The sequence below is a fragment of the Simochromis diagramma genome, unplaced genomic scaffold, assembly GCF_900408965.1.
Source record: "Simochromis diagramma unplaced genomic scaffold, fSimDia1.1 OVJJ01000646.1, whole genome shotgun sequence".
NCBI lineage: Eukaryota > Metazoa > Chordata > Actinopteri > Cichliformes > Cichlidae > Simochromis > Simochromis diagramma.
This window is the reverse complement of record NW_024387279.1, coordinates 2140494-2155928: the sequence shown is the minus strand read 5'-3', so window position 1 is coordinate 2155928 and position 15435 is coordinate 2140494. Positions and strand designations below refer to the sequence as shown.

General features: G+C 39.8%; 1 protein-coding gene across 4 annotated transcripts in view; it reads left to right on the top strand.

The window, feature by feature from the left end:
- The window catches only part of epha8 (eph receptor A8), a 157898-nt gene that overhangs the window by 108555 nt on the left and 33908 nt on the right, over positions 1-15435 (top strand). For all 4 annotated transcript variants that reach the window (XM_040003199.1, XM_040003198.1, XM_040003197.1 and 1 more), the window contains exons 7-10: positions 8167-8322; positions 8541-8969; positions 10910-11034; positions 14329-14491. In XM_040003199.1, the coding sequence (XP_039859133.1) occupies positions 8167-8322; positions 8541-8969; positions 10910-11034; positions 14329-14491 (873 nt within the window). The remainder of the gene's footprint in view (positions 1-8166; positions 8323-8540; positions 8970-10909; positions 11035-14328; positions 14492-15435) is intronic.

The following is a 15435-nucleotide window of genomic DNA, read 5'->3' as shown; positions in this document are numbered from 1 at the left end:
ATATCTCCAGTGTTTCCAGGGTCTGCTCGGAGGTGCCAAAAACACCTCACCTAAGAGACATTCAGGAGAAATCCTAGTCCTAGGCCCATTTACCTCAACGTGCGCTTCTTGATATGATATGGACCCTCTTGAATGACCAAGCTCCTTATCTCATCTCTGAGGCTGAGCCCAGAAACATTTTGAAGAAAGCTCATTCCCACCAGTCTGAGGCGGTTCACAGCTGAAAAAAGGGTCGAGTGCCCTCTGCAGGTTGGGGATGAGCTTCTGCACCAACTGGAAGAATCTTAATTATTGATAAATGGAGAATTTTGTGCTGTTTTTTGAGGGTTTTCTTTTATATCCGAGTGTGTTGATGCCAAGGTAACAAACTAACCTTAACCAGCAGCTTGAGCTCCACTGTCTCTGTAGCAGGTCTCTGTGCTATTGGGCAGCTTTTTCTTCAGGAAACTGTACTTAAATGCAGGATTTTTTTTGTCCTGTCTGACAGGCCCTGTTTATGGCAGTCACAGAGGTCACTACAAACATAGTATTCTGAAAGGGAAAGCACATGAACAGATGTGTTTTTATCCATCTATAGTGCATTCAGCCCTGTAGCCAAATTGCATGACTGAACAGAAGACTGTGAAACTTGTGTAGCACAAGATTTTGTTTCCACCATCACTTTTAAGACCTCTGAACCAAATATTGATCTGTTCTACCTCCCTAAAATCTCAGGTTTGAGTTTTACCCAACTCTCACTTTTGGCAGTGGGTTAATTTACATGATTCTTCTTCTTTGAAATGTTCCCTCTGGGGGTCATATCTGCCTCCATCTCACCCGATCCCTGGCATTCTTCTCCGTCACACCAAACCTCTGCATGTCCTCTTTCACTACATCCAAGAACTCTTTCTCTTTTCCTTTTGCCTAAAAGCTCAATATTAAACATCCTTTGTCCAGTTCATTCACTTTCCCTCATCTGCACATGTGCAAACTATCTCAGTTCTCTAACTTTGTCTCTAAATGCTCAACTTGTCTCTCTGATATACTTCTTTCCAGCCTTGTTCATCCTGTTCACTCCCAGTGAAAATCGTAGCATGTTAAACTCCACCTGCAGCTCCACCTCCTGTCTTTTTGTTAGTACCATCATCCCATACGTCATAACAGGTCTCACTACCATCTTGTAAACTCTTGCTGCTATCTTTCTATCACAAATCACCCTGCACTCATCTCTGCACACACCACCCTGCCTGCACTCTCTTCTTTAGCTCTCTTGTGCACTGTCTGTCACTTTGGATGGTTGAACCCAAGTTTTAAACTCACCCACCTTCATTATCTCTGTTCCTCACATCTTCACCTTTTCACCTGTCACAGACATGGTTCTTACTTGCTTCTCAATCCTCATTTCTCCCATGCTTCCCTCCACCTCCCCAGGCTCTCAAAGCTTCAACAACTTTGTCAATCTACACAACTCTCCCATATCTTCATGGTGTGGCTCATCAGTTTTATCCCTCTGTAGTTACTAAAGCTCTGCACATCAGCCTTGTTCTTGTTCTTGTACCAGTACACTTCTCCATTCCTCAGGCATCCTAAGATTATGTTAACACATTATGGCATAATCTAACTCAAGAACAGATGAGAAACAAAGTAATTGACATTTATCAGTCTGTAAACGGTTACAAAATAACTAAAAAGTCTTTGGGACTCCAACAAACCATAGTGAGAGACATTATCTATAAATGGAGAAAACTTGGAACAGTGGTGAACCTTGCTGGGAGTGGCTGGCTTTCCAAAATTATTCCTCACTACTCTGCATCGATGAGTCCTCCAGAAGGCCACAAAAGACTGACGAGACAAAATCTGAACTTTTTGGAAGGTTTCAGTCCCATTTCACCGGCTTAAAACTGACACATCATTTCATAAAAGGAACATCATACCAACAGTCAAACATGGTGGTGACAGTGTGGGCCGACAATGATCCAAAACACTCAAAGAAGTCCACCATTTTGGAGTGACTTAATCAGACTTAAAGTCCAGACTTAAATCTGATCGTTCATACTTGACAACTAATGCAGAAGAATTTAATATGCGATTATAAATGATCAACCATCTTCATGAGTTGGTGGAGACCAAAACTGAGTTTAAAGAACACTTTAATTCTTTAAATTCTCCAAAACACAGCTTCATATAAATACTGACATTGTTCTTAAAGTGTGACATGTTTCCCGTAAACAACTTTATGATGCAATAGTGTATGAATTATGTATTTACAGATTGTTTTGCTGCCCCCAAGTGGCAAAATAAAATATATTCGTCTCACTTGGGACAATACTGCTTCCATACTGACTCGCTCACTGCTGACAACCAAGGATAAATACCCAGAATGAGCTTTGTGGTGGAATCCATGGACTTCGAAGTAAAGTCCCCCGAACCGTCTTAGCTGAAGTATGTGCTGCAAACACTGCAGATCCCTCTCGGTTTTGCAGGCATGTCAGCCTGATGTCTGTAAATAAAAGCCAGTCATTTTTGTCTCAGCACAGGATTTGTTCGTAAACAGCAGAATAAATGTGAGCTGGTAAAGCAAGCTGTTTCTGCCTCCTCTCCACCTTACACTTACCAGCTGACCGACCTCAGCTCCCCATTCTGGTTTGTGTTCCCAAATGTGTCAGCCCCCTAAAACTGTTTTCTTATGGCTTTTTTTATGTTCTTGCAGCATCTTAAAGATGTTTAAGATTTTCAACATGTGAAAATATTACTGAAGATTATTATATATTTAGTTAGGCAATTTAAGATAACTCTGAATAGCATTAAAACAATATGTATGAAAAATTATGCTTTCTGATTTTGACAGTAACACCACAAGTAATATGTGGTGTTTAAATGTAGCGTTTGAAAAGCTAAGAAATGTAATCATAGGTTGCTGCCAGCCTTGCATTTCTGTTATTTACTCTTTGGAGTCTCTGGAGAAGACAAAATGTGTGCACGTCAGAGAATTTTCAGCTGAACTTTTCTTTTTTTTCAGCTTTTAATTAGTATGCGTTTCTCATAGAAGTCTTCTGTTGCTCTTTTATAACATTGATTGTCCAGGTCTTTTGATGTGATCAGCCCTGACAGGTTTTATATGACAAACACACATCTAGAAGCACAGCAGCCCCTCACTCGATCTCTTTCTCACTCTTAATGGACGCCTATATCTTTGTCTGAAAGGACAGGCAGACAGGAACAAGTCATGGTATATTAAATGGTGAATTATAAATAATAGAGATTGAATTATGGACAAGACTAACAAAACACTGTGCGTGCACCATTGTCTAAAACCCTAGTCATCAAGCCTGATGAAAGGTAATTAATTAAAATCCTTGTTGTGTATTGCAACCAATATCAGCTCCAGCTGTTTGTGATGTCATATTTTGCTTGATAGCTTTGTTATTAGACTTGTTAGTCAGTCCCATATACAGTACTGTAAGTTACCCACAGATGATGAACACGGTGTCAATCTGCCATTTTGCTTAGAGTCTTAGAGAGCTGTTAAGTCAACTTTATGGTTATTTTGGAAGATAAACCTTCTGTTTGTGGTGCTATTAAATTACAGGGTATTATACAGAGGGGTGCTTCTTATGTATACACCACTCAGTGATAATAGAAACACCTGAACAAACAACTAGCTCTACAGTCCCAAAGCATCCAAAAATTTAAATTAGTAATTGTTAGATGCTAAAACTTCCTGAAAGCCTAGAATATATTGTAACTGGCTGTATTACTATTATGGAAATGTTCCTTATAAATTAAGTGCCTTTAGAATAGTCCTGTTTTACATTGAAATTTGTAGAGTTAAAAGACTGTAAATGACCAGTTTGGAACAGAAAAGTACAAAAACCCAACAGATGGCAAAAGAGATGTTTGATCACACAAAGTCAGGAGAGGATAAAAACTACAAATTTAAAATGCTTTTTTTCCCCAGAGTCTTAGAAAATGTAGGTTAACGATCTCTAAACAGCTTCTCTGTGTAGAGTTTATTAATTTAAAATCAGCGGTTCGAACTTTTGCTTCATGGAAAATATCAGTCATGATATCGTTTGAATTGTATCATTTACAAAGGTCGAGGAAGCTACCACACCAGTAATGTAGCTTTTTATACAGAGTGCAATGAAATATTCTCACAAAAATAAATTAATAAATAAAGTAAAAAAAACAAAAACTGACGTACAATATTTTTTGCTGATTTCTGTAAATACTATGTGAATGTAAAATGCTGCAGACATAATTTGGAACCAGTCTGATTTTCTGTAGCCGGAAACCAGTGGAATGCCCACCGTGCATCTGGAACAAGTTGCGAGTGTGAAGTATGGTGAATTTGCTCACAGATGAGGGTAGAGTAGATTGTCTGATTGGTGCAGCATCTGCTTTACTGCATTACAGTCTGTTGTGGTGAGGAAGCTGCTGAGTGTGAATGTAAAACTGTCCAATTACCAGTCGATCTACTTTCCTTCCCTTATCTATGGTTATAATCAGTGGGCAGTGAAGAAATGAAAGAAATTAACCTCTTCTGAAGGGTGTCAGGGCTCTATTGTAGAGATGGGGTGAGTAGAGCTGTTACTCCTCCACACTGGATAAGAGCTATATGATGTGGCTCAGGTATCTGACTGCTGCATCCTAGATGCGTTTCCGCAGGTCCTTCCTTCCTGCAGCTGTCAGACTGTACAATCAAAACTGCTCCCAACAAACACAGATGTTTACATCAGCGCTGTAATTTGCACTAATCAACCAAACAACTACTACTGTTATAACTTGCACATTACTTTCTCAGTTTATATATTTAGCACTTTTAATTCTTATTCTCATTTTTATTTTCATGTCTATTTAAGCTTAATTTATAACAGTATTTATAACAGTATGTTTGCACTGAAGCACCGCAGCAATTTCCTAATGTTGTAAACCCGCTCAACATTTGGCAATAAAACCCTTTCTGATTCTGATTCTGATATATACTAACTTATTGGAGGTTACATGCCTACTTTTTAATGCACATGTACAATACACAATCTGTACTTTAAACATCTTTCAGTATCCTGCTCTGTTTGCACACTACAACCTGGGTTTGCTAATTATCTGTACTTTAATTTTAATAACTGTACAGTACTGTTTTGGTAACTATTGTCCATGATATGTAAAAATATTGTATGTTTCTGTTCTGTGTCCTGTGTCCTGTTCTGTTTGTATATGTGTGTTTTCCCCTGTGGGACAATTAAAGGATTATTCTAGTCTAGTCTATTCTGTTCTATCTGGCAGGTATCTGATTTCTGTGTGCCTCTTAGGGGAGGTGTTTTAGGCCGGGACGAGGCTCTTGGGCCTAGGACATGCTTCTAAGCTGGCTTGAGAATGTCTTGGTGAACCCACTAACATGGATGCCTTTATCATTGAAACACTGCTGACACCTCCTAGGACTGAAAGCTGAAAGCAGCTGTTGCTGCTTTCAGTTGCTTAGAATGTTTTGTTACTATACTTGACAGGTTTTAAATTGATTATTTCCTCAAATAATTGATTATAATTTACGGAGCCCCGCAGGGGACATGGGAGAAAAAAAACATTAAGACGGACTTTTGCGAGATCCCGAGTTAGTTTTGCGAGATCTCGCAAAACGAGATCCGTAATAATTGATAGCCAGTTTTGCATATATTAATCTTTAAGCTTTCGCTGCACTTCAAAATAGAACTTTGGTGCCAGATTTTGAAGCTACGATATAAAGTCCCCTTTTTGACAGAATGTTTACCAGCCTCGCTGATATGATTTTTATGTTGTGAATTTTTCTGCCTGTCACAGTAGGTCATCATGGCAAAATGTACTTCTGCAGGTTTTAAGCTTTTTGGCACAAGTTGGATGGATGTGTCTGTCTGGGCAGATTTAGTCAGTGACCTAATGTAATAACAGTCCAATATGGAGTGAAATCTAGTATGTGTTTACTTGGAGTGTACAGACATCCAAGTAAAGGTTCAATGAAGGATATGATCCAACCAAATGGAAAGCTTTCAAGGCTGAAAAATAAGCATTAAAAACACAGTGGAAGTTAATGTGTTGGTTTCCTTTTCTTTAACTTATGAGACATATTTGGTTTTCTGCTTGATTCCCATTAACTGAAGTAACTATTTAATTATTTTGGGGGTGTTTTGTCAGTTGTCCCTTGTGTGTTAGACTAGTCTGATGAGCTAATATTTAAATCCACTTTGTCTTGTCTGTTAAGTCAGTTTTTTTTAATGCAATTAATTTGGTGGTATTTTGTTAAGTTGCTTTTATTACTTTTTTTGTTTTTTTTATTTGTTTACTTATATATAATATATTTTTGCTTTTTTTTTGTTAAATAAAACCCACTGTCTCCATAATTACTCCTGTGTCCTCATGTCCAGGCAGCTCATTCACTCACAAGATTAATTAGCAAGTATGTGTTGCAGCCATGAATTCAGCTCGCTAACCTTGCTTCCTAGCTGTAGCTTATAATTTAGCACTGTTTTTGTATCTAATTGTAGCACCCTTAGCTTACAATATAAAGTGAGGCTTTATATTGCTCTTGTTATATAAGTAAACCCAATTAAAACTGGTCACATTTCAGTGTAAATATGGCCACTTCTGGCTCTGAAATACAAACCTGGCAGTGTCCTGAACACTTGTTGCTGAGGCTCCATGGCCTCTTCCTCCTTTACCCCCCTGAAAGTCATTTACATGTTACCTGTGTAAGTATCTCCCAAAATCTCTAGTTCATATCTTGTATATAAATACTGTATATTTTCCAATGTGGGTGTGGTGTAAGACATAGTTGGTGTTGCAATTGCTAATTGGTCTCTGGTGTTTGACTTCCTTTTGGGTAAAAGATCAGAGGTTTTCTTTCCGTTCTTTGTTAAGCCTAAAGCATCTAATGAAGAGGTCTACTGACACATGGAGGGAACATCATGATTGTTTGGTTTGGTTTAATTTTGGAGCCAAGAAGTCCTCCACATTGTTTGTATTTTGTCCCCATTTCCATTTCATATTCATATGTCAGTCAAAGCTTACCTGTGCATACCTACTGAGTAGTGGACGGATGACTTCCCACTGCCACCAGGTTCAGACAGATAAAAGCTGTAATTTCAGCTGTGGGGAAGCCAGTGGGATTACATTATTGTGGTAGCAACTTCCCATTCACTGAAGATGGGTAGATTTTAGATAAGGACGGATTCTTATATTGTCAGCTGTCACTATTTTAAATAACTAAAAGCTGCTTTATGAGGGATTCTCAAAATATAATATCATAAAAATAACTGCATCAAATGCCTGACCCTACATTGAATGAATTTGCTGAACATTTGCATGGGGAGTGGTTTTAATCGTTTACAAACATATCTAAAAATGTCTTCAATAATCAGGAATACATGTCAGCTGTATATTTTCTTATAAATTTGCTCTTCTTGATTTTCCATTTTATGTTTCTTTCAGTGTCTTTGATGTCTAAAGCCCTAAAATGGTCTTCTATTTGCTTTAGAAGGAAAGGTTAGGCAAAGACTGCATCTGTAAACTAAAACAGCATTTTGGGGAAGCGCAAATTACCATGTGCGAAGAAGCGCAAACAGGGATGCATCGTTTTCATATATGATGCTTTGCTGCGTGTACGCGAGGTTTACCCCTGCCCCATTTACCAAAGCAGAAGCCTATTAACTGCCTGGAAAGAGAATATATTTATCAGAGCCCCTCTATTATTAATCAGTGCAGAGTTAAAAGTGAATATGTATCAGAGCAGCTGAATAAGGTTGAAACACGGTCTGGATTCAGATGGTCTCACTGGGAGTATCAACAGTGCAGCGCCTTTTCAGCCCAAATCTGAACAGAAAGAAGTATGACTTTCATCTCCCCTGCTCTGCAGTCTCTGCGGTTACAAGGCCTGTAATTATACATAGATTAAGGGGGAGTTGGGATGGGTATATGTCCTAAAATGAATGCTTTAGAGGAGATGACACAGTTTTGAAAAAGTTGAAGCTTCACGTTGATATGCACAGCTTGCTATAAGAGTGTGATTCATGCCTCTCTGAATGCACTCTCTCTGAATTTTATCACGGTCTGAGTGATTATGGCAATGCAGCTTCCCTGCAAGGTCTCTATTTACTCTATTTATTCTCCCTGCCCCTCTCTCACTCTTTCTCTGTCTCTATCTCCCCGTTTCTGCAGCCTGTGAGGTGGGTTTCTATAAGCCTGTGGCAGGCGATGGTCTGTGTGGTAAATGTCCTCAACACAGCCACTCAGAGACCAGAGCCGCCCTCTCCTGCCCCTGTGACACCAACTACTATCGGGCAGCAGATGACACACCGGCAGCTCCATGCTCCCGTAAGTACAAAAACACCGTACACCAGAAAGCCCAATCCCACAGGCAAGGTGTGGGATTGCCTTGAAAAAGTGAAAAGACATGCACATAAACACACTCAAACAGCACACGATAACCATGACATGATGTGCTGAACTTATCTTTGCCTGAGAAATCGAATTTACTTTTTTTTCAGACATGATCAAACCTCCGAATGAACTCAAATCTCTCTTTTCTCCAGGCCCTCCATCTGCTCCAGTAAGCGTCATCTCCTCAGTCAATGGGACCTCCGTGAATTTAGAGTGGGACCGTCCTCTGGATACAGGGGGTCGCAGCGACTTGCAGTACAGCGTGTTGTGTATGAAGTGCTCAGGAGAAGGAGGGCCCTGTGAGGACTGTTCATCCTCCCCTGGAGGCATCACTGGTGGAGGGAAGGCAGGTGGAGGGGCAAGTGTTGGGGCAGGGGGAGGAGGGATGGTGGAGCGTTCGGGCACGGCTACGGTCCGATTCGTTCCTCGCCAGACCGGGCTGAAGGAGTCTTGGGTGACAGTGCTCAACCTGGTGGCCCACACCAACTACTCCTTCCGCATCCTGGCCATGAATGCAGTGTCACACCTAACCAATGAGCCAACACCTTACGCCGTGGTCAACATCACAACGAACCAGGCAGGTAGGGTTCAGAACAATGACGTACTGGAAATCATTACGAGGAGTTTAGTAGGCAGCACTTACTTTGTATTCAGTTAATCATAACCTAATGTATATCCAGTGTATTTGGCTTGTACTTTTCCTCAAAATAAATTTCTCTGTCTGAAATGCGATGAGAGGAAATGATCTTGGTGAAGAGTCAGCATTAGGTTAGGTGTGTATTTGTGACTTCATTACTTCCTAGTCCCCAAATATTTAATAGATAGATAGTCCAATTTGAAGCCTCTAGCTCAGTGATCGCCATGCTATTGGCTACTTTCCCACAGACTTTAAAGTAGAAACAATTGAGTTGTATGACAGAGATTTTGAAATAAAAGAGAAAGTGTCTTAACAGAAACTGAAAAAGTAATGACAGCAGAAAACGAACTGTGAGTTCAAAAGAATTCGCAAGTAGAAATGTTTGTAAGTCTTTTGGTAAAGATTTAAAGAGTTTGTAAATCTCTCACAAATACATTAAGGAGACTTTCTTTATTTTCTGTCATTTATATTCTGTTACAGTGGTGTAGTTTCTAATTAAAATAAAGCCAGTGAATATTAAAGAGATCCCTGTGAGGCAAAAGCACAGGTGTCAGACAATTATGTCTACTCTTGGATCTATGACATCACGGATGTGGTCATCTCAGGCCCAAAGCTTTAGTAGACACAGAATCTCCACCCTCCTTACAAATCTCTTGCTCTGAGCCATTCAGAAATAAGTTGGCTTAAAGGGAGTGTGGTCTTAAGTAATAAAATAAATAATCATAAATACAAAATCTGTACGTGTAGCACATAAAGTAAATGGATGACAACGGCGTTACAGATCTATAAAGGTGCACTGAAGCAGGATTGTGACTGGTTTATATTGGTAGCATAAGATATGATTGCATCAGTGGCGCATGTTCATACATGCAAGTGCACAAATCTAACCTGAAATAAGTCAGTGTGAAAACTATATAATAATCCGAAGCCAAAAGAAGAGAAATGTCATGAAAATGAAATGAAATAAAATGTTTAAATCTCAAGTTTAAAAGTCACCTGTGAGTTATTGGCGACTCACTTGCAGTCACATCATTCGGAGCCTTGGCTCTTTATCAGACATACTTTTCTCACTTTGTGGTTCTTTTACTGTCAAATGTGCAGAAGTGCCAAAATAACAATATTTAAAAGGAATGTGCTGTCTCAGTGACATTTTGTGCTGATAATGAAAAACAGGTTGTGCAATGTGCACTTTGTTTCTGTAAGGACTAGTTGGAATAGCTGCTACTGTCAGCAAACAGAACTCATGGCTAACTTTCTTCTATGCTCCACGCTGACGTCATGAACAGAACTCGGCCCATTTCTGTTGTGATGAATGTGACAGCAATGACTTGTAATCAGTCTCTGGTTGACTAGTTGGAAGTAACTGTTAATGTCACTCACTGACTAATGCATGTCTCCAAAAGGGCGTCTGGTACAAATGACAGGAGGTGAAAAGCAGTGTTTGTTCTTTTTAATACATCTGTAATACAACTTTGAATTAATTTTAAGACCAAATGTGAGTCCAGCACACAGGTAAAAAGCCAAGTTAATACACTGATAACAATACAATATTTTTGTGCAACAGAATTACATTTAATCTAGGTTTAAAGTAAGACTTCATCAAGAAATCTTTTAATCTTTGTTAATTACACCTTGCCTTGGGCAACAATTAGAACCTCTATCTTATTAGCAGTTAAAATTCTAGAAACTCTAGAAATAAAGTTGGATGCCATCAGCGAGTGAGTTGCAGCTTAAAGCTAACAGCAGGTGAAAAAACAAACAAAACAAAAAGACTGTCAGAGTAGGCCTTTACTTACTTCATAGTAACCTCATCTCCTTACGCTCTGTAACCATGGAAAAACATCTAGAGTTGACAAAACCTTGTCTTCCCTGTTTCTTGTGCAGCCCCCTCTGAAGTGTTAGCGATCCGGCAGGAGAACACCAGTCAGAACAGCGTGACTCTGCTGTGGCACGAACCCGATCAGCCCAACGGAGTTATCCTCGAGTACGACATCAAATATTATGAGAAGGTACGCCAGTTGCTACATCTGTACCACTCAAGCCTTAAAAACAGTTCTGTAGTCACTTGTTTGAGGTTGATGCCAACCTATTGTGCTTATTTTCCAAAAAGAACTTACGTGAAACTCTTCAGGCATCTCATGAGAGGAAAAACTGTACCTGTAAACGCATTGTCTTCAAAGGGCCTCGACTAAGCTGAGGCACAATATTGTGAGAACAGAGGAGTGACGGTTGGACAGACTCAGGATAACTTAATACAAGAAAAAGACCCTGCTGGCAGCTGAGCTACTTGAAAGGAAATGGGGGTTTTGAGAGAATGAGAGCAAGAAAGAGAATGAGACGGTGTAGTTTTTCAACTTAGCGAAAGGGACAGTGACAGCGAGCGGCTTGGCGGGCGTGACCTGCGATAAGCTAATTGCCACAAGTGTTTGCCTGAATGTGCATGTATGTGCATTTGGGTGAGTATGTGTGGTTTTCTGTGTGTGTGTGTGTGTGTGTGTGTGTGTGTGTGTGTGTGTGTGTGTGTGGTTTGATAGAAATCAGCTAATTGCAGAGGGAGCAGCCTGAGAGCCGGCGGTCTCATAGCCAAACAAGCAGGATGGTGTGGGGAGTTCTGAAGGATTAGCTCGTCTCTTGCGCTGCTGTCTTAATCTGGCCTCGCTCAGGGGTGAGACGCCTGTGGGGGATTTTCAAGTGGACAAGTCAGCAATGTGCTTTCGTAAGGTTTTTTAGTACTGTACTGAACAACAGTGAGTCACGGCGAGGACGGTGGCTGCTGCAGCTGACGATGATGAAAACAAGAGAGACCAACACTTTATAATTTGGCTGTTATCCTTCCCCGGGACACCCAAATGATTCAGCTGCTCTACTGTCTCCATGCACCTTGTAACTCTTTATATTGTTTTGTTGAGTGTTTTTCCACCACACATTTAAAATATGTCTAAATTATTGATAATGATATGATAATGATGAACATGATCAAGACTTCAAAATAGGAATATGATAAACTGCACATCCCCTTTTTGATGAATATGTACATGAAAACAGCTGAATTTTGTAACACAGATAGGTATGCATAATAATATTGACAATTCACTTTTAACTAAAAGATGCATCACAAATGAATCTAATATCAAAAAAGAAACAAGAAAATAGGACAAACACGATTCAGGGTTCATTTTTCTGACTGACAGAAGCAGATGAAAAGATTTTCTGAGGCATTTACATGGCAATAAAGTCTAACTGACAGAGCAGGTTATATTCATTTCCTGTGTTCAGCATTGGCTCTAATGAGTCTACTAGTTAAAGAAGACATAAAGTGAGTGTTGTGATAGCTATATGTGGATGGTAGATTCAGTGTGATCTTCCATTTTTTTCAGTCGTCTTTAAAGGCACTTACAGGATAAATCTGGGCTGCAGTTTCCTTATTGTCACCAAATCCTATAATTCTGCCTCATAATTCATTACATCTTTTCTACGGTGTCTGCAGACCTCAGATCCAGGTCCTCTGCTTCATACTGAAGAGATTCATCATAAGAAATGGGCCTCAATAATAAAGTGTCATTTCCAAAAAAAGCTCAGTTATTTTTTAAAACAATGGTGGCACTGTAGCTTTGATTAAATATTACTCAAACAGGTGGAAATGCTGCATTTTGTTGAGGTCTATTGTCAGCCATGGATCAATACACATTTGGCGCTCTGGTGGGTTTTCATGGAAGAATAATAGCGCATTTGGAAAGGAGTCCAAATAAACTATAGTGTTCATGCATTCATGTGATAAATGTAGTTTAAATTGTTGGTTTGAAGAATATCATCTGCCTGTTGTTTAAGTTTGTTTTTGTTAAAAATGGAATACACAGTAAAAAGTTTTTAATTGCCTACAAAACACAGATGAGGATGCAATATAAAAAGAAAGAGAATGAGAAAAAGTCGGGTTGCTAAGCAGCTTGCAGCTGTGTAGCAGCTGTGGGCATGATAAAGCATCTTAAATAATGTGTGCTGTATGAGATTTACCAATTATATGTGTACAGCAAGGTAAGTTTACATGTATGGCATTATTCACACTGAGCTAAGTGTTCTATAGAGGCATAGAAAGAATAAATAGCATTTCTGTTAGAGAGCTACTGGGATTACAACTGATTTCGGTTATTTATCTATCAGAGATGATGATGAACACTGATGATGGATCAGCCCACTAATATGGCTGAATCAGTAGTCAGCATTTCCTTCATTTTTTTGTGTCCATTATTCTTGGCTTGTTTGCGTCCAGTGTGTGCATGAAGTGTGTAAGCAGAACAGCCTGCAAGACTGTACGTTTGACTGTGTGTTTTTATATTGGGACATATATATTTGTCTTTACTGTGTGGTTTTATCCAAACTGAAAATCTGTGTGCTTTTAAAAGTGCTTTATTATTTGTAGAAAGGGTGTATATAAAATGTAAATAAGAACAGAATCCACCGACTTTCAACTCTCACGGCATGTCATGAAATGAAAACTATGACTAAGAAGACCTGGGACCCAGGACTGTTGTCTAGATCAGACAAGAATGGGACAGCATCCTCTCCCAAAAATCCAGCAACTGGATGCAGCACAGTAAAGTACAGACTGTTATTAAAAGAAGCGACACTGGTAAACATCCCAGCTTAATTGTGTTGCCTTCATCTAATTTAAATGAGCTTAAAATTTTTCTAATTTAGAATTTGGGACGTTTTCTGTGTTCTATTATAAACAAAATACGGGTTTATGTAAATCATTACATTGTGCTTTTGTTTACATTTTAGACACTCTCTCAGCTTTTGGGGGTTATGTCATAGTTTTATGTCAACCCAGAGTGTCATATATTGCAATTTTTGTATCTCATTGTTATGTTTTTTGCAGGTGGTCCTGGATGCAGTAATATATATATAAATATCGAGGACCTGGGTTTGTCAAGAAAGAGACTTTGATTTGCAGCTTTGTGTTTTCCACTTGATTCCCCCCCCCCCAGTCTGCTAATATTTAAATTTTTATTCACTTTTCATTGTGGTATTCATTCACAGGCTTAGTCACAAAAACAGCCTAGCTCAGTGTAGACCCTAAAGGTTTCTTGCTTAGATTTGGTCTTGCTGTTGTTACAGTTTAATGCATCGCACACTGATGCCAAATAACAACTTGAATGTAACTTGTTTAGCAAAGCAACATTACTCCACACCTCGAGAATAACAGCCGACTGATTTAATTCATTTCTGAAACTATTGTTCACATTTTTGGAAGTCACACCAATCTTCACAACCCTAATCTTTAGATGTATTTGTCATTCTTGCAGGATAATGAAGAGCACAGTTACTCCACTCTGAAGTCCAAAAACACCAGCGCCCGAGTGTCAGGGCTGAAGCCAGGTACCAAGTATATCTTCCAGGTCCGAGCCAGAACCTCAGCAGGCTGCGGACGCTTCAGCCAGAACATAGAGATCCAGACTGGGAAAGCAGGTGTGTGTATGTGCGTGTACACTGGTCTGCGAGGAGAAAAGAAAAGAGAAAACGCTGTATCGCTAAATTGTTTGGTAAAATCTCCTGCCCTCCATGAGTCACTAGAAACCTTTGATACACCGGGAAAAAAAGTCCAGTAACAACAGTTAAAAGACTATCACCTCAAAGTCAAGCCAAACAGCACAGCATGGTCCTAGGCTGGAAAGGTTTGGGTGATAACTGCCCCAGTCCACCCCTCTGTTCCATTGATCTGTGCTTTGTTAGAGGGTCACCCCTGTCAGCAAAGCTGCAGCCTACCCAGGCTTCAAACAGCTAAACACAGTGCTGCTGTGGGGTAGAAGTTTCATGTCTTTCACCTGAAGTAAGAACAACACAGACTGTTACAGAAAACTTCTATTCGAATATTTTTCTTTCCTAATAAGGGATTTGGCAGATAATGTCCTGAGCAGGCGCTAGGTCTGCAAAGCTCAACCACCTGCCTAGTTGGAGTCCCAGTGCTGTTTCACTGACTAATAGCCTCCTTTCGGAGGCTGTTCACCGGACCAAACTCTCGCTGACTGAACAAGAGGGCTGTACACATTCCATGAGCCTTCATGCTGAGTAATCAATAAGTCCTAAGTTTTATGATAAACAGACAACAGTTGCCTTTTTCCAGAGCTGTGTGTTTTGCCAACTGCAAACTATGCAAATTCTAAGAACTGAGTTGTGCGCAAGCCTGTGACGCTTAACATGAAGACTAGATGGCTTAGTCAGTGCACCACTTTAGTCCATGCTGGGTGGATTCTAATGAACAATGGGCATGTGTACGGTTCCCAGAGGACAAAGATAGAATAACTTTTATTTTGCTGATACCCAACTTTCATTTCCAAAGGTCTTTAGCTGTTTTTGCACATGCACTGCAGCCCTGGGCTTTCCTTTTGCGTGCTTGCATAGGCAACAGTCGA